The sequence below is a fragment of the Podarcis filfolensis genome (genome assembly GCF_964270895.1).
Source record: "Podarcis filfolensis genome assembly, chromosome: 2".
NCBI lineage: Eukaryota > Metazoa > Chordata > Lepidosauria > Squamata > Lacertidae > Podarcis > Podarcis filfolensis.
Window position 1 is genome coordinate 63,540,039 of NC_139605.1, and position 27,590 is coordinate 63,567,628.

Below are 27,590 nucleotides of genomic sequence, written 5' to 3' on the forward strand. Positions count from 1 at the left end.
CGCTTGTCACTGAGCTTTCCAGCATAATCCATTGAGGAAAATGTAGAGGAAATGTTAAGAAACTGTATATATATAGATATTGTAGAGAGGGCCTGAGACCCACACACCCCAGTGACAATGGCTCCTAAGATCGACCTCATCAGCAGGCCAGTATCATTGCCCCAAAGTGCCTCATGGGCTCTCAACCCTGTTCAGCCCAAGTGGAGATATCGGAGAGGTGACAGGGGACCAGATTGTAGTCCATAGGGCTGCCCCTTTAAGGATTTCCATTTCCTAGCAAGGAGGTGAGACCTAAATGGAGTAGGCTGGCTGAGTTACAGTATATTTATTATAAAAAACACAATTCTTTAGGTACTAATTGTCTTTTTTATAATATTTTATTATTATTTTTCCAATAATTATTCAATATTACCACAGTTTTGCTAATTATACATATTTCAATTAATATCAAAATAATTCCAGTTATTTCCAAATTTATGCAATTTAATCAAAGTGGTTTCCTGCACCCCTTGATCACTGTTTTTTCTCCAGTTCTTACATTGCTGGGTTCATATTTTTTATTAACATCTAATTACATTTCAATTGGTATATTAATCATTAGGATAACAGCTGCATTTTTAGTGATTACTATTTGTGTTAAAACCATATCTAACTTTCCATAAGATTTCAAATGAGGTGCTCTAATTATTTTCCTTTTCTCTGTGTGTGTTAGTCTGAAAATGTCCTATTATAAAGTCCTTGGCTTTTGTCTGCTGTCCAGTTCTTGAAATTCCTCCGATTGCCGTTGTCTCTCAGCATAGCTGGGGTGGGGCTACGATCCTGAAGAATTCTCAGAATACCTCATTAGCTCCCTCCCACCGTGCTCTCATCTCGCTTGCTGTTTCTGGACAACAACACACTCCACTCTTTCTCACTACTCAGTCAACATCTAGAAATGTACGTAGCCCGAGAAAGAGGGATCCACCTTCCGCCACAGGGGATCTTGGAGTACTTTCATTTTAATGAATCACCATCAAAGTCTCCATGCCTTCCTTGTCCACGGCTCCAAATTCTTTTCATCTTTATGACTGCATTTTGGCCAAAGTCCACTTACGTTGTATCTCTTCTATGATGTTTTTAAGGGGGGTAGAGATGGTATCTGCTCTAATTTTCCAAGATCCATTCAAGCATTAGAGCTCTCCCCCCATTTCTTTAAACCAAAATGTTCTTTCAATCACAAGTTTTATTCCGTACTGCAATCCAACCTCATTTGTATCTTTAAAATTTTGCGTCTGGAGAGAGTTACCGAATCATTAATAAAGAAACACAAAGTAAACAGGAAACTGGAGATTCCCCTCTCCGCCATCCACCCCCACCCAATAGAATCTTTTTCTCAGTTCCAAACCTCAAATCAGTGCAGGTGTGTAATTCCACAGTTGTGATGACATCTTCTCTCGAAGCGTGCCTGACTTTAAAGCCAATTAAAAATCCAGTTAACAGGAGAACCTCTGCTTCTTAATGGCAGTGTAGGAGGGTTTTCGGCAGGCAAAGCGCTTTTACGCTCAGCGCCTCCCTGCCCCCTGCGTTCTATGCCGGAGCGAGAGCCAGGTACCAAGACAGACTGCGAGTGAAGCCCGTTCTTCCCTTCCCTGTGAGGTTTTTCCAAGAATGATTTACCCTCTGTCATTCTTGTTTTTCTCTGCCTTCAATCCACACAATGTTGTGGCGGCTGCCTCCATTAAGGCAGATAGGAACCGGAAACCAGTACCTAACCAATTGTCAGAACAGGTCTCCTCCCTCGGATCTGTCCGGGATTCTGAATGGCCTGCCTCTGACCACTCTTGCCATCTTTCTTCTTGAGTTCAAAGTGGCTGCTCACTTCCATGCTGCCAGTGCTGTGCATCAGCTATGGCTGGATGAACGCTGTGTTTCATGAGTATTCAAAGGGATCGTTTGGATCCCATCTTGAAACTTCAGCTTGCTTACCTTTGAAATGATCCAAACATTCATTGTTATATGACAAGGAGGGCACATGCTCATTAGACTTCATGGCACCTCAGGCACTGTAGTGCACCTCTGGAAGCTCTGCTCCCCTCCCACCCTTGGCAAAATCAGCGAGGACTGGGCCGCCCAGTGCCATGGTGAAGAGCGCCATTTTGTCTCACTGTAATAGTGTCCCTTAGTCAGGAGTTGGGAAAGCAGAAAAGAGTGTACTTGGGAACAAAATTGGGTGGAACAGTCCCTGTTCCTTGACACTGATCAACTGCCTGTGTCTGAGTTCTTGTTTCTTGAGCATATTAGAAGGCTGGGGGGAAATGTTAGGAACTGGATGTCACAGAGGTCCATAAATTCACTTGTCACACTTGCCATGATGAGGATCTCTTTCCTCACCCCTCAACAGCTTTGGTGAGGTCCCCTTCTCCTGAGCTTGGGGCTAGAGAGTGGGGTAGCATCTCTGACTTTGCGTAGCCCATGAACGTGCTCCGAGTGCTCAGTGTGATGTCAAGGTCCTCTCACATCTCGCAGAGAGCAGAGTCACACCTGCATACCATGAAGGGTCATGCCATGAAGGCCATCAACAACTTGAGGACCCTCTGGATTTGGATATGGAGATGAGAAGCTAATAAATATATCATGAAACAGAGTTCCTTGCTGGCAATTTTCCAGTTCAGGTTTTGCCTTTGATATGTCAGTGTGAGCTACTAGGTGTGAGAGCGATGCTTTCTCTGGATGATTTAAATGCAGCAGGTTGAAAGAGAACAGTAGGTCCCAGGTGGTACAAAGGGCAGAAATGTCACTTTTCCCTGCCTAACTGACAATTTCAAGAAAACTCATAAAGTAAATCTAAGCTCAGCTGTGGAAAAGAATCTTATGAGTGCTACACTTGAATGGTTTTTGTTTTTTTGTAAGCAGAATCATGGTTGCAAGATGGCAAGCTGCCTTATACTGAGTCAGACCACTGGTCCATGTAGCTCAGTATTTTCTACACTGACTGGCAGCATCTCTCCAGGGTTTCAGGCAAGGGACATTTCCTGTCCTCCCTGGAGATGTCTGGAATTGAACATAAGACCTTCTGTATGCAGAGCCAATGATCTTCCACTGTACTGTGGTCCCAGTTGTGAAAGTGGCTTGAATTCTGATAGCGTAGGCTTAGGGGGTGGTGTTCTCCTGTCTCTTTTAAAATCCTAAAGCACCTTAGAGAAGAAGCCCAGTTCATGCATTCAGTAGGCAATAGCCTGGTGGGGGAGGGAGCTGCACCTGCCCTGCCCTCTACCACCCAAGCAGTCTCCGGTGTGAACAGGACCTTCCACAGGACCACACCATCAGGCAGAGGCTCATGCTGCAATTAGTCCAGCAGATTCTAAGGTGGAAGGAGCCAACATGGTGCCCTGCCCTGATGAACTCCAACACTGTGTCTTCCATTGCCATGGCTGCTGGAAGCTGGAGTTCAACAACATCTGGATGGTGCCCCCTCTGCAGCCTTCACTGCTGTGGGCTAAAAGCCTGATCCTTTCCCCTGCTTCAACTCGTGTGACAGGAGCAGAGACTTGTGCCACAGCTGCTGGAGTAGCAGCTATTGAAGGGCCTTCCAATTCTGCCCTGTCACCCCTGTAAGTAACCGAAGCTGCAGCCTTTGCAAAAGTGTCCGGAGTCATGCAGTTCGGCTTCACCTCCCTAAGCGCTCTCCCTCTTATTTGCTTATTCATCTTTTTCGAACATGCATCCCATGATGGTGCCTTCATAGCTACTGCAATGCACTACTTCAATTCCCCAGATGATGAGATGCTATTTGTAATGTTTAGCATTGCCTGCATCTGCACGTGTCACCCATGCTTGTTATCTTGGGCTGTGCATTGGAGGTGGGCTGTTTTAAATAGCTCTTGTGGGCAATTGTCCGGACACAGGTATATGCGCCAGTTTCCTAGCTGGAAAATGAGCACCCCTCCCCTTTTTAGAAGCTCTGCAGTTATGTGGAGAAAACAACCTGCAGCAGGCTTAAAAGCTCTTCATCAAAAAAGTTAAAGTTGGGTAATGTTCTTACCCAATTTCGGTCTCTATATGTCAGCAGTAGTGCCAGCCTCTGCCACTGTCTCACACCCCCCCCCCACCTCAGCTGTGCAACATTAGACCCTAAAATGTTTATAGTGCTTTCCCTCATCCCAATTATCCCATTCCACAACCCCCCCCCCAGCATACTCCTTTGGTTGCGTGAAACCCATAAAATTTATTTTTACTTGTTAATTTGTATTCCGCCTTTTCTCCAAGGAGGTCAAGACAGTATAAAATGGATTCTTCTCTCTTTATCTTCACAGGTTAGGCTGAGAGATAGCAACTGGCCAAGGTCACCCAATGAGCTTCTTGGCCAAGAGGGGATTTGAACCCGGGTCTCCTCAGCCCTAGTCTGACATTCAAACCACTAGTGTGGAGGAATAACAAGGCAGTAGAAGACAGAATTTAGATAACTGATGAATTTTGGGTCTCCTCCTCGGTTTGTCCCCAATTTATATTCACAATGTAAGAAGTTACTGCACAGATTATTGGGTCATTGTGCTGTAAACACATGACGTGATCGTGAGACTGCAGTGTTAATGTAAGGCTGGTGAAAACTGTTTATGCACTTAGTGCAGGTTTTCAGAACATTTTTGTACTGTAGCTTGTAGGCAAAAGTTGAGAAGGCCAAAAGCTCGAGGGAGGAACTCAACAAAATATAAACCGGTCATGAAGCCAGCAGAAAGTTTGTGACCTTTCTAAAGCCAACATTACTGTCAAAGAGGAGACAAAGATCCCTCCGATGTTAAAAAGCTTGCTTTGCCAGGACATCTGTTTTGTGGAATTTCTAAAAACTTTGTTCAGAAGCAGATAACTTAGATTTTGGAACATTGGCTATAAATTTGGAACATTTACTATACGGTCATAGAAATTTAAGGTAATCCAGCCTCTTGATACTTTATGAGCAGATTTGTATATGCAATGCCAGACTGTTTCTGTTGTACAGAGTACAATTGCTATCCAGTTTCTACCCTCTGCCTTTCCTCAAGCTGCCAATGAAAGTGGAACATAATAAGCTCTCTTAGAGTCAGTCACTCTGTCCATCTAGCCTAGTGTTCTGTACTCTGGCTGGCATCAGCTCCTTCACAGCAGTTGCCATCTGGTCGTTTGTTCCTGAAGGTGCCAGAAACCTTTAGCATGCATGTTCTACCACTGAGCTATGGTGCCATCCTATCTGGTTGGCCCTTGCGTGTGTAACCAATGGGCACATGCCGTGACTCTTCCACTTTGGCTGGTCCCATCTTGGCCCCCTTCATTTTTTTCCCTAGCCTGTCACTCTAAGCTGCTGGGTCTGATCACAATTTAAATTTCCCACAATGCCCCTAGCAATGCATCATTCTAAGGCATTGTGGGAAATTTAAATTGTGATGAGCCCCAGCCTTTCATAGCTGCTCAGTGTGCTGTCATAGCTACCAGGTAGGCTCTTCAGCACACACTGGTAGAGAAGGAGGCCCACCAGATAACACTATGCTCCACCCTTATCCCCAAATACCATGAGCAGGGCAGTATGCACCAGCCTTAAATCAGCTTATATCTAAGTATTCTGCCCTTTACTTGCTTGTGGATCCTGCCCTTCCTCCAAGAACCCCAAATGGTTATCTCATTTAAATCATGTGTGGAAGGTTAACCTGGGAGAGGGCAGCTGCCCACGGTCGCCCAGTAAGTTTCATGGCTGCTATTCAAACCCTGGTCTCTCCAGCCCAGCACACACTTTCAGGAATGCACATTTGTTTGTGATCCAGTGCCCAGTTCAAAATTCACTGAGCTGCCATTTTTGTCTGCAACAAAAGATTCTAGTCCTTTGCTGATGTGGATTGCTGCAGTGCACGAATGCGGGTCTCCTTCTTCCTGCAACCTTCTCTGCACATTATTCTTACTACTCTGATTTGGTTTGCAGACTCTAATAAAGTGTTTCATTTTTTGACGTTTGTTTCCATAGACCCATCTGTTGTTGTCGTGTAGGCACTCTGCAGACTTAACTTGGGAAGGATATCTCTTAGTGTTCTGCTATGGCTAATAGAAGGCATAATCCTGTTTACCAGGCACAGCAGAATGCCTTCCTTCCAACAAATCGACTTCCTTTGGTGTCATTTCTGCAGCTTGGCACACTTCAATTGCTCTGGCCAAAGCAAGAGCTTGAAATTCTACCACTTGGGCTCTCCGCTTGCAATCTTATATCCCACCCCGCCCAAGACAATTTGATCCCTTAGTCAGCAGGCCTTCCAAAGTTGCATGTCTGAAATCACAATTTTTAAAAAGGATTCTTTCTTTCTTGAAAGAAAAATGTGTCTCTTAAAAACCTCTCCCCCCCCCCCCCGCCGGCATGCAGTGTTTCTTAAGCTTGTCGACCACAATATCATGTTTAGCCAATGGTGAGGGATGGTGCAAGTTGTAATCCAACAACATCTGGAGACCCAAGGTTAAAGGATGCTGTTTTAAGCTATTTCAGTCCTATTGTCATCATGGAATCATTATTAATGCTTTTATGTCCTCTTGCAGGTTAATGAAATCTATCACGATGAGTCCTTAGGTGCCCAAATTAATGTTGTCCTGGTGAGAATGATCATGCTGAGCCACGGGAAAGTAAGTATAATTTAAATGATCAGTTCAAATGTCCTACACTATTTTATCTTTTTAAACCATGTCTTGCAATTCTCTTGTGGCCTATACTGCTTGTTTTTGTGAATGAGTTTAGTAGCAAAGTAATCATATTTAATCAAACACAAGAAGGAATCTTGAGGCACTGCAAAGAATGAGAGAGAAAAGAGTGCAGCACTCATTTCGGAGAGATGCTACCTTACCAGGGGGACTCAGCAAATTGCATTCGTATGCCCCTCAGAGAGATTTCCACTGAAACTTGTTGGGCAATTTATTTTTTTATTAAAGTTCTAGTAGCACTTTTGTGGGGGGGGGCGAGGCAATATTTAGTCTTTATTGTGGAAGAAGATTTTGTTGACTTTTCCCCTTCATTTCTTAAAAATATATATCAAAACTATAGGGGGGGTTTGTGCCAGTGGCTTCATATAAAAGGTGAGTTTCAAGGAGGGATTGGAAGGAAGTCAGTCGCTCACAGAGTCAGATATGTAGGAAGCCTGGAACAATATGGTTGTGACTGATGCTGAAAACAGAGACTTGAGAAAAGCAGCTGCAGGTTTCTGCTGGGACCTGGACTGAGATTAATATCACAGTCTCTGCATGCTGCTGCTGCATTCCTACACTCCTCACTTATTGTCTACATTTGTACATAAGCAGATATTTTAGCAACTCAGCATACATTTCCAGAGTTCTCTCCTCCAAAGGAAGCTGAGCACTGGTTCAGATCTCATGGAGCTGCTGAGGTCTCTCAGCCACATTGTTTAATCGAATTCACCAAGAGAATGCTTATTATCACATAATCCCACCACCTAGTGGAGACTACCTGTACTTTTGTAGAAACGCACTGTGAACTGGGCAAGATTCATGGGGTAAGTACGATACAGCTAGCAGTGGGAGAAGGGAATAAATTCACCCTGAGGATGAGCACCCCTTTACTTCTGCTTTTGCATATGCAAGCAAAACTATAGAACTGTACTCAACTAAGGTCTACCCAGAGTAGACCCATTGACATTAATGACCCTAAATTAGCCGAGTCTGTTAACATCATCAGGTCTACTCACTAGGACTGGCATAGGATGCAACCTGTTTCTCAAACTGAACATGCTACAGTATTATAGCATCCCTAATCTTGACCAGCTTGGATCACACAAAGGTTGATCTGAATCTCATTCAGTTCAGGGAAAGGAAAACAAAATATGAGTAAAACAACATTATGTTACCAATGAATTATTACAGATTATCAATAAAAATAAAAATACTAAATAAGCAATCACAATAAACACATCTTTGATCAGCAGCTGTCAAGAATGTATAAAAGGATATGCTACTTTTTTCCATAGTGAGATTTAAGTTTTAAACAAAACCCTTTTTTGAGTTTTTTATTAAGAAGATTGTTTTATTTCATACAATGCACCTTGTGATGTTGAGGATAACTTGAACAGTACTGTATGTTGCATAGCAACTAGTTTCTCAATGGCTTGGAGATTTCTTAACAAACCATTTTCTTCAGTATTTGTTTCTAATATTACCTGGCACAGTAAAACAAATACGTAAGTAAATTCAAACTCATAGCTCAGAAAAATGTAGTTACTTGAAATTTCATTATTTTAGAAAATTGACCAAACAGGTATAGTTGTTCAAAGATCTCTATTATGGTATTTTGAAAGTATGTAGTGAATTTAAACTGAAATTGAGGCAAGCCTGATTGAATGGTTCTGTTATCCAACACCAGCTAGTACATAGCTGAAGATTACAGATGGCATGATACAGTATAAAATATTTAAAAATATTGTTTTTAAGCCAAAGGTGGTGATAATGCATTGTTGCAACAATGTTCCATTCTTCCAAATGCTATATAAATATGATCTTCCTTATTGGTCCACAGCATTTACATAATGCATTAGTTTGAAAACATCCTGAAGTTTCAGTGGTCCCTTTTTTGCCCAGTCTTGAAGGGTTTATAGTATAATTTGTATAAATTTTATACAATACCACAATGAAATGTGGAGGATTTGGATTGTGTGGCAAAATGCACTGGTGGTCATTGGGACAATGTCAAGATGACCTTCCGGGGTTCTAGAATTGGCCACCCTTTCTCTAGCGTTAACTTCTGGCTTAGCCAGATTTGTTTCAGCTTAGAATGGCAGCTTTAGTGATGCCTTCAGGGTTGGAGATCACGGCAAGAGCTTGGTTTCCATATCTGTTTATTCTTGTGATTTTTTGATTTTTTTTTTAAACACCTTTGATAATCCATATTGTTCATTGCAAGATGTATGTTACCCGAAACAGAGACCAACCAAATGTTGAGAGACGATTTTCTCCTTTAGACTGTGATGCAGTTCCAAGGAAGGCAGCTGTAAGATTTCATGAAATTATTTTTAATGCAACTTTGAGTAGTTGTCTCCCCCGCCCCACAAGTTCACTGCTTCCAGCAAAATGTGTTATGATGGATTTTGGATAGGAACAAAATAGCCAAGCCGGCCAAGCTGGAGTGCAGCATTTTGCTGTGATCCAACGTTAACCCCCCACCCCTAAATCTTCAGGGTTTTTTCATGTAAGAGATTATGGGTGCATTAGGGACAAGTGTGGGTGAGAATGAGGAATGTCAAGAGGCAGACATTTCTGTCCCATCCTGTGTTTGTCGCAATCAGCTCCGCTTCAGTTCTGCTATGGTTTGGATTCCACTAAAACCTTCATCATTCACTTTGTTATCGACTGCGTAATTCAATGCATTTTAATGGAAGGGAAATGTCAAAAACAAGGCAGAGAATGACATAATTTTTTATGTAACTTTCACAGACTAAGAAAACAATCTGTGGTACTGAATTGGAACACTAGTTGTCTTCATTTGTGCAATTTTTGTTTCTGTTCTTGGGTGAGCAAGCAAATTGTGGCGATTTCTGCTCGCATTTCCATTTCTGATGAAATAATCTGACATTCCAAGTGCGAATAAAGTTCAGTGAGGGGCTGTTGGGTTCATTGCTCAGCATGACATCCTTAAGTTGTATCCCTTCCCTTTGCGTTCTTCAGATCATCTCTTTTTCCTCAGCCAGTTCTCCACAGGTGCTTGCCAGTTCCCTGTCATTCATACCACTTGACATCTTCCCCAAATCTCCAGTGGAATCATTTTCCGCATCTTTCTTCCTAGCCATCTTCCAGCCACTCTCTTAATCCGTTTCCAATCAGAAGTGAAAGCTGGAATTTTGTATCTGTGAGGAAAGAATGCTGGGGCCGGCCATTATTCCCATTAGTGGAAAGAGGGAGAGAAGTCCTCTCTCTAGAGCCAGATTTCAAAGCATGATGCAGATGCCCTCAGAAACAACTGGAATTCAGTACATACTTTAGAGTAGAAGTGTAATGTAGTCCGTACAGCTACATATTACACACTCAGTTCCCTTCACCCCAGTTGTAAATCGTAAATTATTTTCCTTTTTTATGAGATTGACAGCATGCCATGTTTTCTTCCCCTTGCTCCCACCCCAAATTACATTGCTTTTCAGTCACTGCATTGCCTAATATTTTATTATTGATATAACGTTTCTGCTTGAGCGTTATACTTATATTACAGTATTAGAGGGGAAATCGAATAAGCCACTGCCATGAAATAAAGCTCACAATCCTTTAAACCCAAAATGACACTGTTCTGATTGTGTTTGTTATTGTTGTGAGATCCGTTACCATGGGTTCCAGATGCTTTGTTTTTCTTTCCTTGTTCTTTTCTTTTCATAATAACTTGCCTAGTTCATATGACAGAGGGAAATAATCAAATAAGCCAAGTAAACAATTTGGAGGAAAATGTTTTGAAAAGAACTAGTGCCCTTAGTCATTTCTGATGGCAAATGAACACATTTTTTTATTGTCTCAAACTTGGGTGCTATGTTGCTCTTCAATTTGACTATCAACAGTATTATCAATGCTCTTTTTAAAATCTAACAAGATGAGTATTTTATCCCCGGGAAGTTTCCATGTATTCTCAAGGATGGCATAGAATTGTCAGAAGTTACAGCTGGAGCACCACCTAATGGATACGTTTTGAAAGTCTCCCTTTCAAGATAAAACAAAGGCATCTAAAGGACTTCCAATTGCTTTCTGGAACTAGCTGGCCACAGCCGCCAGCATTGAATAACCATATATCCTTAAGAGTGAACTTATTATTTGAGTGGGAATTTTTATGTAGGCAAAAAGGGATGCCAGCAGACCCATGGAAATTCCAGAATATATGGGACGGGGGATCCTAAAGGAGGGTGGAGGGGACTTCATATACAGCTCAATGTGGACTAAGCATGCTTAGTGGGCACAGAATGCTAACGTACTGGAGGGGACAGAAAACTGGGTGAGGGGAAATGGAATGGAGTATGCTGCAATGGAGTATAGCTGGCTAGTTGGAACTCAACAGCAGCACTAAACAGGATCCTACCCATCATATCCCATTCTTCTAATGCCCAGTTCAATTCAAAGGTTTTGGGGGGACGGACACCTTCACTTTAAAAATTGAATATTTGTTTTAATTTTTAATTTTTAATTTGTTTAAATTTAAATTTTTTTACCATGCTTCTCAGCAGTGCTCCCCCAAGCAATAAGAATTTTGCTTTAAAAAACATTAAAAACAATAAATAGCAGAGAATAATGAAAGCATGCCTTAACATCTAAGTGCCAGGCAACCACACCCAGCAAGAGAAAAGGCTCTTTTAAACAGGATGGCCTTCACCGTGGTCCAAAATGATTTCAGTGAGTTAGAAAGACAAGCCTGCTTCTGCACTCTGCAGGGAGTTAGAAGTTCCTTCCTTATTCACCACCCTTCGGACCTGCGGTAAAGCCGAGACTCTCTCAACAGAGCTTTTTAAGGTCACTTTTGTGTCAGGCCTACACAGATGAAGATGTTCCTTCGCCATAACTAGCTGTAGTGCCTGTAGCAGTAGAACCTAGTAAGATATGCTGCTTCAGTTCTTTCTTCTGAGGAAATATATCTGAATACTAAAATGCTTTATTTTAAATCCATGGTTTTGGGGCAGAGACATCAGTGAGCAGAACAGCAATGCTTTTCATGAAGAAGGTCCCAAATTCAAAACCTGACACCTTCAGCTGAAAGGATCAGGCCATAGAAAGGAAGGCTCCTGCTTCAGACCTTGTCAATCAACTAGCCCTGGGCTGGTGTGATCTGGTATAAGCCAGTTGCCTGCATTGCCAAGGGGACAGAGTCTTGCCACAGAGCAAGACTCCGTCCCTTTTACGATTACAATATACTTGCCGTAACATGAGTTTCTATTGATCTAAGAATCCCGCGGATCAGGAGGGAGGGAAATGCTCGTGCTCATATTTATTTCCCCAGTATGATGGGATGTAGTAACCCATCAAGATTTTATAGATTATTACATTTTTGAACCAGTATTTCTTCAGAAACCTCAGCATGGTGCTGGTGACTCAGACCAGTGTTTTCCATTGTATCTGGAATCCTTCTCCTGACAGTAATTGGTTCCAGATGCTTTAGAGGAAGGAAAATATCAGTACAGGGCACTAGAGCAATCCCAGACTCTGTTGTTCATACCCAAATATCATCTAATCTAATGTTTTGGGTCACACTCAGCAAAGCAATGTGTTCCCTTGACTGCATAAGAACCGTTGAACAATTGATGTTTCGAGGATGTTTAAACCCACGTTTAGATGTTTTCTGACAAATAGCTGGGAGCAGATGAGGTGCACTCTTCATAGATTATTGACCTCCCCATAGGCAACTGTTTGCTTGCTGTGAGAACAGGATGCTGGACTTCGTGGGCCATTAGCCTCATCTGACAGAATCCTCTGATGTTCTTTTCTAGAACTCCTTGTGCATATAGGAGAAGCTCCAGTGTGCTTCCCCAAGGTTAGCATTAGTGCCACATTAACATATGCAATGTACGTATGGAGTTATCCCTGGTGTTAGAGTTGGAAGGGACCCTAAAGGGTCATCTAGTCCAACCCCCTACAATGCAGGAAATGGAGAAGACCTTCCTAGCTGGACCACATCCAGACTGTCGCTATGTTTCTATTTATTACATTGATATACCGCTTTTTCCTTCAAGGTCTTCAAGGTTGGTCACATGGTTCTCCCCAACCCATTTTATCCTCACAACCTAGCGAGGTAGGCGAGGCTGAGAGACAGTGACTGGCCCAATGCCACCCAGTGAGCTTGATGGCTGAGCGGGGATTTGAACTGTGGTCACAGCCCAACATCCTGGGTAGGATTCATTGCTGTTGCTCAACGAGCCCAATTTATTCATTCAATTATCGGGAAAGCGATGGGGAAACGTGTGGGATTACAGTTGCTTGAATGCAACATTGTATAATGCTATCTAAACTAATCAGAGTGAATACTCAGTAAACCACCGATGTAGTATAGTATCCTTGCAAACTTTGTGCAAACAAAACAGGACGAATACTCAAGAAACATGTCTGTAAACAACCTGGTATTTCTGCAAGTGTATTGCAGTGTAGTATTTCCTGGAACGGACAATGACTGCAATCCTAAGCACACACACTAGGGAGCATAAGAAGAGCCTGCTGGATCAGGCCAGTGGCCTACAAGTCCAGCATCCTGTTCTCATAGTGATCAACCAGATGCCTGTTAAAAAAAAACCTTTAGCAATTCCATTGGACATAGTGGGATTCAAGCAGATAACTCCAGACAAACGGATACCAGCAATTTCTGTTTTCACAAGAAAGTCTTAAGCATGTATACTCAGAAACCTGACTGAGGTCAGTCAAACTTAATGCTAGGTGGAAGGTGGGTGTCAACAGGATTGCAGCCTAAATAAATGCTAATGCTGTCTTCATTTTTTTGCCAACAACAGAACCTGTTCCTTTTCTCTTCTTTTTGCCAGAATTAAAAGGTTCCAGATAGTATACAGTCGTACCTCGGGTTACAGACGCTTCAGGTTGCGTTTTTTCAGGTTACGGACTGCTGAAACCTGGAAGTACCGGAATGGGTTACTTCCGGGTTTTGGCGGTCACGCTTGCGCAGAAGCGCCGAATCGGATCAACCCTAGCATCCGCTGTATACTGTAATCCAAAATGCTATAAGAACATCTTAAACATCATTGAATGCCACAGGATAGAATTCAATCTGTATTCCCTGCCCAACCCCCAAAAGTATGGTTCTGCTCACCACCAAAACTGGCAGTTCATTTGTATCTGCGCAAGCTCATTTGTAAGGGCACTGGGAAGCTTCCTGAATAACAATTCGTTACCTGTGGTATAGCTGCGTGAGACAACACAGATCAACCAAGCTGTTTTCAACTAGAGACAGCTGGCTGAGATTTTTTCAGATGTAGTGATGGAGACATTCTTCAAAGCCAGAAGAAATTTTGAAATATATCTTGCAGGGCAAAAGTAACAAACAAACAAAAACAGTTGCTTGTTGTCCTGCAGTTTATGCTTAGCACTGGAAACCATCTTGAAGCAGCAACCATATATATATGGGTGGGTGGGTGGGTGGGTGTTAAACTCCCCCATGGAAGCAGATACTAGGATTCATGTGCTAATCATAGTTGTCATGCTGGGGAAATAAATAAGAGATAGATGCCAGCCAGGGTATCTGGTGATGGGATACTGTAGTTGTTTCTGGTGCACAGTCAGGGTTATCATCTTCTGAACAAAGGAGGTTCCTCAGATCTGTACCATTTTCTACTATTGCAATATTATTGTTTTTTGGCATCTCCGACAACATTGCAAATGGCTCCAGATTTTAATTTCACTGGGGAACCTGTGCCTGCTAGATGTTGAAGGACTACAATTCCCTGACCATTGGTCACATTGGCTAGGGCTGCTGCGGGTTTGGCACCTGAAGACGCCCCTCTCCTCTGGTGTAAGGGATAAGGGATCCAAACAGTTGCATCATGTGATGCACTTCCAGATTTTGGGAAGGTTTAAATGTTGTAAGAAACAGCCAGTAGAACATTGCAAAAGGTTGGAAATGCCAGTGTCCAGTGCCAGGTCTTATATTAATTCTCCCAACTGCAAGTTTTCTCTCCCCTCTGTACAAGAGTATTTGGGGTGGAAATGTATCCTTTGTTTCTTAACAAAATATATACCTTTCCCCTTCCACTTCATTCACAGGGCAGCTTGCAAGAAGTATATATATATATAAAATCAGATTCAGTTTCATACACAACCTCCCATTTATATATCATCAACTTTCTTTAATTATTCCATAGGTTATCATATTATATTGGTATGTTTGAAAATTAATGTGCCAAGTAGTCACACAGTTTTATGCCCCTGTGAGTTGGTATACTCAGCATTTATTTACAATGTGATTATTCCTCAGTCTTCAGCTGAATGAGAGTTGTTTGCACTGTCAAAACTGGGTCACATTAGTGGTACTGTGAAATTTTTGTGAATAGATGGGTCTGTCATTGAATGTTAGAGGTTTAGACCCAATTGCCATTTGCTCTGATTCAGCGGTAAAACACAGGTTTTCTCAGGAAAAGCACTAGGGCAAAAAAACCAAACCCACATATACACACAAAAAGCTATGCTTGGAAACAGAGTTTTAAATCCCGGATCTGTGCCTGGAAAGTGCAGGGCAACAGGAAATCTGGATGAGCCATCAGTTGAATACAAGACAGCTTGACCAATCGGTTTGGTTTTCAGATCAAATTACTTACACAAACATCAGTCTTTGAAATTTGGAGCACAGCTCCTTGTGGGGAGACTACTGTCACTCCTACCAATATCAATAAGGAGTAATTCTATGGTGGTTCTTTTCTTTGAGTAGTTTATCATGGCCAAATAAGGCTGTTTCACACAAAGGAATACCTACCATAATTTCTACATTACCAGGAATTTTACATGTAACTGTTGAATTATAAAACAGATTAGGTTATGATGGAGACTAATTTGGATACTCCATTATGCTTATATTAAATTGGGGCAGGGGGACAGAATTTATGCAGAATTACTCCTTTTTCATTTTGATAGGTGCAGTTAGAGGATGGGCATCACAAATCTAGCCTGCAAGTCTCCTGCACACCCTGCCTTAGGGCAGCTTCTTACGTAAAGTATAGACCCCCGAGTATAAAATTGTATATATTCCCACTTCATTGTTTTTTGAAGTGTTAAATAAATGCCGTATTTAACACTTGTGATACAAGCAACAAATAAAAGATGCCTGTGGCTTTCACAGCTGATTCAGCATTTATGTATTTTAATTTTCCAGCACTGGGTACAAAACATTGCATAAGAAGCTGTTCTTTGTCCCATATTAGTGTGTCTAGTAAAGCAGCCAAAATACAATATTCATTTGATGTGGTCCCTTCTTTAAAATGTTTGGCAACTCAGAGCTTTAAAAAAAGCACTGCACTTAGTCGTGGTTTTTTCCCATCCTCTGGTATGTTAAGTCCCACTTGACTTCATAGACATGAGATGCCTTTGTCAAAACACATCTAAAATGGAAGATTTATGTCTCCTTTGTGTAAGATCAACTCTAATTCTGTCTTCTTGTGAGATAAGTAACCACCACTGTAAAAGGGAACAAATTACTTTTATCCATAAATAAGTGGGCTTAAGACTAAGGCCTTTGTTTGTGGTTGTACCATTACCATAATGGATTGGTAATTCCGCGCTGAAGTAAACATATATATTCCAGAGGCTCTGGGCTAAGACAGGCTGGCTAAAAAACAAATTGTAACTTTCTTTCTTTCTTTCTTTCTTTCTTTCTTTCTTTCTTTCTTTCTTTCTTTCTTGATCTAGTCCACAAGTTTGATTGAGATCGGTAACCCTTCTCAAAGTTTAGAGAATGTGTGTCGCTGGGCCTACTTACAACAGAAACCTGATACTGGGCATGCAGAATATCATGACCACGCAATATTTCTCACTAGACAGGATTTTGGCCCCTCCGGTATGCAAGGTAAGTTCCATGCTGAAGGGCAGCCCATCACACAAAAGGTATGGCTCCTAGATCATGCTTCTCTCACCCTCGTATCTTTTAGCACCATCTGATATTTGGCCTTAAAGGGGAAATTTAGCCCATTGCTATTTCTCTGCTGTTGTTTGTTTCTGACTTCTTTAATCCATATTTGTTTTTCAGCTTCAAAGGCATCTGAGGGATATTTTCTTTTAAATCTTAACCAAACCAAAGAAGTCTTACAAGTTAGCAGACTAGCCAAAATACAGTGCAAGTGCTTTTGGAAACAGCCAAGATTTCTCAGTTGGAAAGCATGAATAGTTCTTCAAATATAACTCTGACTGAAGAACCCATTTCACACTCAAGAATTTCCAAAAGTACTGGGCTTAGAGTGCCTAGTTATTTCTCTAGAGAGCCTTAAAAAAAAACCCAGCAACATGATTTTAAAATTGTAGCTCATCGTTGCTTTTTCCTCTTTCCCAAACCTACACTAGGATTTAATGGGGCCATTCAGTTAACCACAGACCAAGGGTAGCCAACATGGTATCTTATAGATCAGGGATGTCCAGCAGGTTGATCTGGATTGACTGGTCGATCCCCAGGAGGTTCCGGTCAATTGCTGTTAATTGCGGGCTCCTTTTGCCTAAGAGCATCTGCCCCTGCCCCCTCGCCCCCCAGTGTTTTCCTCTATTTCCCACTTATTTAAATAAGACACCTGCTGGAATGCTTACTACTGATTGGCATATTTAAATAGTTCTTTTACATGCATCTTTTCATACTTCACATTCTCCCTAATAGGCTATGCTCCAGTTACTGGCATGTGTCATCCAGTCCGAAGTTGCACACTTAACCATGAAGATGGCTTCTCTTCAGCCTTTGTTGTAGCCCATGAAACTGGACATGTGTAAGTAGCACTTATGTGTGGTATATGGCTCCATTCATGCACCATTCATCCACTAGAGATTGGCTTGCGCAACTGGATCAAACCAAATACCTCCCACCGTGCATAAATGGCATCCTGCCAGTGGCCTCTTAAACTTTCTCATTATTCTTATTTGCCCACAATTGGCAGACACTGGAAGGCTGGACCTACAATATGTAGACTCAGTTCAGTTTGGTGGATGACAGGTTCTTTAGATTTATTTCCTTACCTTGGAATGGGCATGTGATCGCAGCTTACCAAAGCACTTCTCCTGCACAACAAACATGTTAATTATTCCAAGGGATCTTGTGTGAGGACAGTGCCCGATGGATAAAAGCTGATGCCATTAGGCGGGAAGGTAGTAGTAAATCCTCGTTTTTAATCCTGAATGAAATGCCTTCAGCATCTCAATAGAATAAGGACTCTCAGAGATGCATTTTCCCTCAACACTTTCTATTAGACTAGGATAGCCTGTGGACACTTTTCTGTTTCTTCTCTTAGTTATTACTGAGGACTTTCCTGGCCTCTTAAGAATCTGCACATGATTTGGCTCTCTATATCTTTGATGCATTTCTTTTCATTTATTCCTGAATCTTCTTCTAAAAAGAACATGGAGGGAAATGAAAGGTCATTTCTCTGACAGGGGAATGAGATATTGCTTCACAGTGTATGTCTGCAGTGTTGTGGTGGAATGATAAATCCTCTTTAAGAAGTCTCCAACTTCATCCAAATTTTGTTCGTTGACAAATGGGCCTAGTGGCCGGTCAAGAGCGCTGTAGCACTCCTCAAGCTGTGTGGGTGTGGACCTGATTAGTGCCTGGGTGGGAGGTCATTGACAGGCCATGTAAGCTGCTCTTAGCTTCTCAAAGAAAGAGTAGAATATACAAAAAAATTAAATGAAACATGATGGGAAGAGTAATTAAGGACAGACTTCAGAAGTTGGACATGAGCCAGCATAACAGTGGGGCTGCTCAAAAGCTAATTTAATCATAGGCTGCATTATCAGAAGGGTGTGGGCCCCAGGTATATGCATGCTACAGTATAGTCTGCAGGAATATGATGAGCAGGTCTGGGTCTGGTCAGTCTCTGGATGTGGGACAATGTGGGACCCTTGCCATGATAGAAGAAGGACAGGATGTAAATGTAATAAAATTAAATTAAAATACTTCCACTGTATTCTGTACTAGTGAGGTTGCATCTGGAATATTGTGTCTTGTTATGCGTGCCATGTTTTAAGATAGACATGGAAAATCTGGAGCGTGGCGAGAGGAAGGCAGCCAGGAAGCTGGCCAGGTGATGCTGCTACCTTGCTCACCATCCCAGTACACAGAAGTGCCTGGAGGCCAGATTCATGGCAGCTGCTCCTTGCTTCCTGCTGCAGCTCCTGAGCTTTGTCTCCATTTACAGGCTTGCCAGGGATGCTGGTAGTCGTATCCTTTATTGCAGATCCTGGTTCCAAGTTTCTTTCCAACTCCACCATTCTATTAAAACGATAAGGAGTAAGACTTCTTTAACAGGCTTTGTTGTGCTACCTTTTCCTCTAGTTTAGGCATGGAACATGATGGCCAAGGAAACAGGTGCGGGGACGAAGTCCGGATGGGAAGCATAATGGCTCCTCTTGTGCAGGCTGCCTTCCACCGCTTCCACTGGTCTCGATGCAGTCAGCAGGAGTTGACCCGATACCTCCAGTGAGTACACTGATGAAGTGGGAACCTATGAGGTTGTGAGTGAAATTCTAAGTGCAGTGTTTATAGACCACCATTCAATCGAGTCTTGGGTTTTTTAAAAAGGGAACTAGGAATATGGGAACTATTTTTCATTGGGGAAGGGGTATAAGAGCTATAAAATAAATAAATGCTGCAGTCTTAACCCCACTTGACTTGAGAGTAAGCTGCATTGGACTCAATGGAATGCACATCTGAGTAGACCTGGATAGGCATGTGCTGTAAATTTTTGTACATGGGGCAACAATGCAAAAAACAAACAAAAACATATTTTCTCAGAGTTCAGCACCAGCTTTTTCTCAGTTTTCTTTCAGCAATATTTTAAGGAGTGGCTTCTGGCAAGAACAGATTAAAATAAACAGGAATCAATGTGAGTTTTGTACAGTGCCAGTATCTTTTTTTAAAGCTACATTTCATTACATAAAGCGAACATGCCCCAGCTACTTCTTCTTTTTAATAAAAAAGAACAGAAACAAAATGATCCTTTGATCATCACCAGTAGTATGAATGTATGGTGCTGACTTTTGAAGATGAAACAAAGGTATGGAGGGGATATTTTGAAAGATAATTACCCACCATGCGTTTGCAACTTTGATGATTGCCTATTGTAATACACTGCTTTTGAAGATAGTTCTGAAGCATCAACTGGTGGCATAGAATGTAGATATTATTCAATGTAGAATGAATTTTGGAGCAAAGTTTCATTGGCAAATCTAAACAGCTTGACAGGTTCATATGGAAGGAGATGCTCCCATTGGTTTGCTGAGCCTAGGACATTTAGAAGTTTAAAGGTCATAACCAATACATTGAATCAGGCTTAACAACAAAGTGAAGAATCACCAACACATGCTCCCTATAGCCCAACCCCTGTTAACAAGTGGGCTGCAGAAAATTCTGGACCACCTTTGAGAGCAGGCCTATATTACAGTAATTGAAATTGGAGGTTACTATCTCAAGGAGGTGGTGCAAACAGCTAGGAAGAGTCACTTCTGGCTACAGTTACTCCTAGAGATTTCAGGAGCAATGCTTGATCTAAGAGTACCTGCAAACCACATACTTGCTCTGCCAAGAAGGGAGAAACTCACCTGAGACCTGGCCACCAACAATTCATCTGTTCCTTGTCAGGATGCAGTTTGAGCTATGAAGCCCTTCATGACCTGGGATTGCAAGTCTTAGAGAGTGTCTCTCCCTCTTCCCTCCATTCTTATGAAGATGTGCATAAAGGGCCATGCTCTTGCTTATGGTGAAACTATAAATGTTTGCCCTCTAACATTAAGGCAGTTATAGAGGTGAGCATGTACAGGAGAAATCAGTGAAGTGGAGACAGATCCTTCCTCTGCACTCCTTCCTTGCATCTGACCTCCCAGACTATTTTAATCTATTGTTTTCTCTATTCACTAGTATTTGAAATAAATCAACTGGAAGTGTGGGGCAGTGGTGAGGAAGGAGGGATGACTTTGGACATTCCCAGGACAAGTTTGGAAACACATTTGCTAATGCAATATGTAATTCCACCCTCAAAGACTCAATAGGGCCTTCTCCTATATATAAGAAGATAGATGCATGTCAGTATGTGTCTCTTATTGGCCATTTGGAAAATATGCAATGCCATTTATGGAAACTTGCTTTTAGAAAATACACTATAATTTTTCTACTATCTTATATTGCTTGATTTTTTTTAAATGTGCTTATTCTCCTTGTCAAGGTTAGAATTGTTATCTGCTTGTTTTGAGGAATTTTTATTGACTTTGTGCTTTGTAAGTCACCTTGTAATACATTTTTCTCCTTCAGTCTTCCTTTTCAATCTCTATAAGCTACATCCCATAATATTCCTTCCCTTATTTTCATTCCTTCTAGAAGCCAGCAGAACTGAAGAGCAAAACAAAACTTTGCAGTGGATGTGCCATTAACACTAATTGATTTCCTAGTTTTGTTTGTGACACTGTGGAGGGCATTTTTAAAATAAATATAATAATAATAGGAACATGATTAATATTCCAAAACAGTACAACAACTAAAAACCCAGCCATCCTTCAAAATTTGCATATTTCTGAATTTGCAATGTAATTCTCCAACCAAGTAATGTTTACAAAAATGCATATACAAGGGTAAAGTGTACATAAAGATGCATATATCTGAGAAAATAGCATACAAAAATACCTTATAGTAGGGGGAACTGCCCCCACCCCACTTCAGAAATCCATCCTACAGGCAGCTAAAGCCAGATCATACTAGGGAGTGGGAAAGGGATCCTCAAGAAACAACACTTGTGGCAATACCAAAGTCTTTACTGAACAGCATCTGGGAAAGGGAAGACACTCACGTTTGGCTTTGATAACTAATTGCCCCAGCAGGACCTTGGACAGTGATTAACAGACAGCACGGTAAGAGGAGTAGTGTCCATTATGACACCAATTCCATTCTAGGAACACCTTCAGCTATTTGGTGTGTCTGGAGTACCAAGGTGAGGTTCTAGGCAGAGGAGTCTTAGTGGTGTGTTGAAGTTCCCATGTGTGCTGTGAGGCCAGGCTGTTGCGTACAAAAGTGTCCTCTTGCCCTGTTTCCCTTCACCAGAGTTCCATAGCTTCCTGCCACATGCCCTATTCCCTCCTGTGCTGCTGTGCTGTGAACATATGCTGATCTACCCCATATCCTTTGTTCTGTCATGGTGATGTGAGTGGAACAATCAACATAGGGTCAACTGTTTTTAAAAATGGTTTCCTCCTGTTTAAGTCAATGGAAAGGAAATCATTTGTGTTAGGTCTAGAACTAGTGTAAAGTACCAGTAGGATGGTGGAATGAAGGGTTATGGGATATGGTGCATATGTGTGCTGTTCTCCAACACCACCCCATCTCACCCACAGATCGACTCCATTTCAGCCACCCTGTTGGCATACCTGTCATGGCGGCTGCATATATGGCATTCTGCTGGCTTAGCAAGGCTTCTGGCAAATCCTGTTGCCCCCCTCAGCCTGGAAAGGAAACCTATAGAGATAGTTTCAGGTAGAAAGTGAAAATGTAACAGTGAAACAGACCTTAGTGTGTTTAAGAAAGCAAAAGGCCAAAAAGAGCCCTGGCTTCTTATATGTATGTACTCCTGGCTCAGGCACAGAATCATTTATTTGTGAAGCTTGGCAGTCAATATTCTTGGATGATCGCACTGCCCTTTCCTCCTAAACTTTTCCTTAAAAGACACAGTGCTGGCACAAATTTCACAAATGGAAATGTAATTAAAGCTTTTGTCCTTATCGCTACTTTGTTTTCAAACACATTATTTATTACAGGCTTAGCAGAAAAGATTTTTTTTTTAAATCCTAACCAGCATAAGACAACAAATACAAAGCCAAATATAAAATGTTAAACAACATAATGAAGTAGCAATAATTGTAATAGAATTTAAAAGAAAGGGGGAACAACAGCATCAGTTAACTGGTTTGTTTATTTATTAAACAGATGACTCCAATAACAAACAATAAAAACATGAAGAATAAAAAATTTTATACAGAAAGAAATGGTCTCATCCCCACTTATAGGAACTTAACAAAAAAAAAATTCTTTTCAGATGGTTTCTCAGGGCTATAAATTAGAATATAAACCTACCCTTCAACTTAGGGGCATAACAATGGACAGAACATTGACCAGTCTCAGAGGCAAATCTAGCATAGTGAATGCCATGTTCAGTGGAACCTAAGGTATTAACTGTGCTTTGTGAACTCATTTCTGAGAAAACCTACCCTTTATTTTGCTTGGAATAAATTTGAACCAAAACCTCAAACACTGTAAAAGTTTCACATTCCCATCTGTGCCTGTAATTTTTGCCTGTTTCAGCTCCTACGATTGTTTGCGTGATGATCCATTTGATCACGACTGGCCTTCCCTGCCTCAGCTGCCAGGAATCCACTACTCCATGAACGAGCAGTGCCGCTTTGATTTTGGCCTGGGCTACATGATGTGCACAGCTGTGAGTACTTAACCGACTTTTGCTGTACCTTGTCCAGGGCCTTTTTGCAGCTGTCCCTGAAATGGCTTTAAAGAGCCGTTAAACTAGAGCCTCGGAAGAAGGGTCATGCGTCTGACTGACAGGAAAGAAAGCGCAATCATAAGCTCTGAGGTGTTGCAGAAAGCCGTGTAAACACCCTGCTTTTGGAAATTGAAAATCCAGAAATTATGATGCCCTAATTTTATTAGGAAGTTTTGAAAACCGAATGAATATGGTAAAGAGGGAGTATCACATTTCACCACTTCAGTGCCCCCAAATGGAGTTCCAAACCCTACAGCGGCTTCTGTTCTCATTTATGAAAAGACAGCCTTACATGCATGCACAGGGATTCTTCTTATGGGGTAGAGATGTCAGTCCCTGCCATGACCCGTTCAGCATTTCCAAGTTCAAAAAACAGTTTGCCAGGATGGCTTAGCTTAGCACTATAGCATCTGCTTTCGGCTTGGGATTCCAACCCAAAATATACCTCCATCTTTTGTCCCCACCCCCCATTGTGATGTCCTGTTGAAATGATAAGAAAAGGGCCAGTTGCTCCTGTGTGAGTCTTGTTTTTACCTTCTTTCCTGATACTAGCATCAGGAGGGGATGCACATGGTACATGACATGCGCTCTGCTTCCTCTAGACCTTTTTTTTTTTTTTTGCAGCCGAATAATATTTCTGTGGACAGTTTCCCAGCCCAAACAGCAGTCCTAGTTCATCTCAAAATCCAGGCTCCATCAAAAATATTATAGCCAGTGCACCCATGCGTGTGGATGGCTCACAAGAAAGAAGCCCCTCCACTTGGTGGTGCTCAATCATCAATGTTGGCATTTACTCTGTCATCAGTGTATCCAAGTGTCTCTTGATCACTTTCCAAAGAGCACTGTGACTTAGCTTTATGTAACATACAATGTGCTGCCAGATCTGGATGGGTCAACTAGTATATACAGTAAAGTATTTAGCGTAGCTATTTAGTTGACTTAGTGGGGTTGGGGTGGGGCTGGATGGAGGATATGGATGTTGCATGCATTCACCTCCCATTGTTTGACTTCCTTTATTGCATAACCTGCATGCTCACCAAGGGGGTGGGGGACAGCCTTATAGGGTTCCCTCCATGTGTAGGCACTGTATTGAGGGGAAGTACGTGGAACAGGTCTCAGTGTTTCGATTTCTGGGAATGGAGTTGAGAGACGACCTAACCTGGGGAGAGAACAGCAAAGACCTGGTGAAGAGAGCCCAGCAGAGGTTATATTTTCTGAGAATCCTCTGGAAAAACAATCTCTCAAAGGACCTGTTGATGGCATTCTACTATTGCACTGTGGAGAGCGTACTAACTTACGGTCTGTGCGTGTGGTTTGGGAGCTGCACCGCCAGGGAAAAAACAATGCTATCCAGGGTTGTAAAGACTGCAGAGAGAATTATTGGGTGCACTCTTCCCACCTTAGATCAAATCTATGCTGCCAGGTGCCATAAGAAAGCAGCAGAGATAGCACATGATAGTACACACCCCGGAAATGATCTCTTTCAGCTTCTGCCTTCTGGAAGAAGGTATAGCGTTATAAAGGCCAGGACTAGCCGCCTGAAAAACAGTTTCTACGCTAATGCAGTTCTGGTTCTAAACGCAGCATAAGGGGTCTCTGTAGTGTAGTGTATTTAAAAATGGGGTTTTAGAGTTTTTAGGGGTTTTTGAATGTTTTATGTAGTATTTATGTAGTTTTATGTAGTTTTTATGTAGTTTTATGTAGTTTTTCAATTTCATTGTTCCGCAAGGGACAATGACAATAAAGATATCGTATCGTATCGTATCGTATCGTACCCACATGAGGAGGGATCCTGCTCATTGTTAGATGCACTGACTATTTAGCCATTCATTTAGCTCTCCAACCAGTTCTGTCCCTGCAGGCTTAAAGCAGGTAACACTTTTTAAATGTCAAAAATGAATCTGCTGTAAAAGAAATGAGCCTCTCCCTAAGTCGTTTTCATCCCCTAGATAGAGGTTTGGGGGTACTCAACTGATGATACAGAAACAGTCTGAGTTGCTTAGCCTTGGGGTATAGAATGTGAAACCGTGATGATGAAGAGGCAGAGCTTCAAACAAGACCCTTCTTGCTGTCATCACTTTCTTGCCCGTTGTTTCTGCCTTATTGCACACATAAGGTGATTTTGAGGAACTGTGTTTATTTCCATTTGCAAATTTGCATGGCACAAAACAGATTGCTTTCCTGTGTTGGTTGTATGACCATTGACCAATGCATTCCTTTTGCCATGTACACATAACAAACAGAACGTTTGGACCTAGTTAAAACCAGATCAACTCCTCGGTGGTGTAGTCTTTAGGACACCTGGTAAAAATTTACTGCCCACCCCCAATCCCTGACCCTGATGTGTGTGTGTCTCCTACAGTGAGGACTAGAGCAAAACACAAAACAACTTCCAGCTGGTGTGGTCTGTTTTTTCTTTCTTTTATGTGTAAGGATTTCTGGAATGAAAACCACATCTGTGGTGATGTGTATTGTGAACGCTATGTTCCCCTGGCTCTGAACAGAATATCTCTTCTTTCTTGTGCCTGAACACTGATAATCTTCATTCTTTTGCTGCTCTTCTTTGCGGGCAGTCTACTGTGGTTGAACTGCAAAATTCACCTACACTGATCTACAGTCCAAACCTGTACTTAATAGTAGGATCCTCTGCGCTGCATAGTTCAGTATAGTACTGAGCAAAATCCTATATTAGGGTCATTTTTCATCCAGTTTGTTTTTATGCCCTCTGTTCTGCTTAATGGCCATTATTTTTTGTTTCCTCTCTCAATTGTTCTTTAAAAGATGTTGTGTTGCTTTATTATTATAGTAAGTAGGCTTGCTATTATTATTGTACACCAGCCTGGAATTGGGTGGACGAAGGGTAGTTTAGACATTTTATGAATAAATGTATAAATACTCATTTAATTCAGTATCCATCCAGTGTTGTTGGAGGAGGATGTTGGGCACCAGGGAACTGACTTAAATGGAACGCTGATGTTGAATAGTGGGTAGACATAGCAGACGACACATCGATTCTTCCAAAGCAGCTCTTTATTTGTAAGCTGGACAGAACTGAACAGCAAACAGCTCAGCCGGCCTGCTTTTATAGGCAGCCGGCTGTCAACATTGTAGCAACAACAACCCAGGGTTTCCCGCCTAAAATAACTGACGTGGACCTGAGTGAAAACTACATACACAATACTCCTGGTGGCCAGGGTGAGAACTTCAATACATAACAGCTGACAGCGCTGATTTAATGATGACTGGCAGATTTATGACTTCCGGGGTGGCAGGTGGGATGGTGGGACATAAATAGTGCTCAAACTTCTCTGTATATTCTGGTATGTAGAACTAGAGCGCTTCTGGATCCACTATGGCTTCTGAAAGCTTCTGAAAGCCTACATAGCAGTGTATACCATTTTGTGTCCCCTTCTGGCTGACCAGAATCTAGCAACCTTCATTTCTGCCTTCATAAGGCTAGTCTACTCTAATCTACTCCATTTGCCAACACAACCTTTGCTAACTGAGCACTCTTAGTATGTAAAAATCAAGAGGTTAACTTATGGTCATGCATCCTTTCATTCTAGTTCCGTACCTTTGATCCATGCAAACAGCTATGGTGTAGTCATCCCGATAACCCTTATTTCTGCAAAACAAAGAAAGGACCTCCACTGGATGGAACCATGTGCGCTCCTGGAAAGGTAAGATATTGTAAGATAGGACCTTACTGTATGAAGTGAAGGAGTAGGCATAAGAAGAAGGAAAGGAAATGGCAAAACACCATAATCTCTTCTGATCTTCTGAGAAATTATGTTTGGAATCAAAAACATAGGCCTCCAACTGCACTATAAATTTAAGGTAATATCATATCGCTTTAAGCAGCCATGTCTTCTTCCAAAGAATACTGGGGAGTGTAATGTTTTTGCTGAGATCCCTTTTCCTCTCACCGAGTTACAGTTCTTAGAATACAGTGGTACCTTGGGTTAAGAACTTAATTCGTTCCAGAGGTCCGTTCTTAAACTGAAATCGTTTTTAACCTGAGGTACCACTTTAGCTAATGGGGCCTCCCACTGCCCCGCGCAATTTCTGTTCTCATCCTGAAGCAAAGTTCTTAACCCGAGGTACTATTTCTGGGTTAGCGGAGTCTGTAACCTGAAGCATCTGTAACCTGAAGCGGCTGTAACCTGTGGTACCACTGTAGTTCACCCATCAGTCCCTCTTCCCAGGGAACTCTGGGAATTGTAGCAGCAGGGGAATTGTAGCAACAGGGGACTAATAACTCTAAGCACCCTAAATGAATGACACTTCCCAGGATACTTTGGAGGAAAGCAGCTCTTTGAAGTGGTATGATACTGCTTTAAATGTATAGTGCGGATGGGGTCCCAATGGGAAACGTAATCAAACACAGGTGGGAATCCTAGGAAAGGAGTGTGCTGTTTC

The 27,590-nt window shown here is 41.9% G+C and overlaps 1 protein-coding gene across 5 annotated transcripts in view; it reads left to right on the plus strand.

Annotated features, from left to right (window-relative positions):
- ADAMTS2 (ADAM metallopeptidase with thrombospondin type 1 motif 2) overlaps nucleotides 1-27,590 on the plus strand; it is a 338,043-nt gene that overhangs the window by 269,009 nt on the left and 41,444 nt on the right. For all 5 annotated transcript variants that reach the window (XM_083592179.1, XM_083592178.1, XM_083592176.1 and 2 more), the window contains 6 exons: nucleotides 6,529-6,612; nucleotides 16,351-16,507; nucleotides 17,303-17,408; nucleotides 18,971-19,114; nucleotides 22,979-23,111; nucleotides 26,738-26,851. In XM_083592179.1, coding sequence (XP_083448305.1) covers nucleotides 6,529-6,612; nucleotides 16,351-16,507; nucleotides 17,303-17,408; nucleotides 18,971-19,114; nucleotides 22,979-23,111; nucleotides 26,738-26,851 — 738 coding nt within the window. The remainder of the gene's footprint in view (nucleotides 1-6,528; nucleotides 6,613-16,350; nucleotides 16,508-17,302; nucleotides 17,409-18,970; nucleotides 19,115-22,978; nucleotides 23,112-26,737; nucleotides 26,852-27,590) is intronic.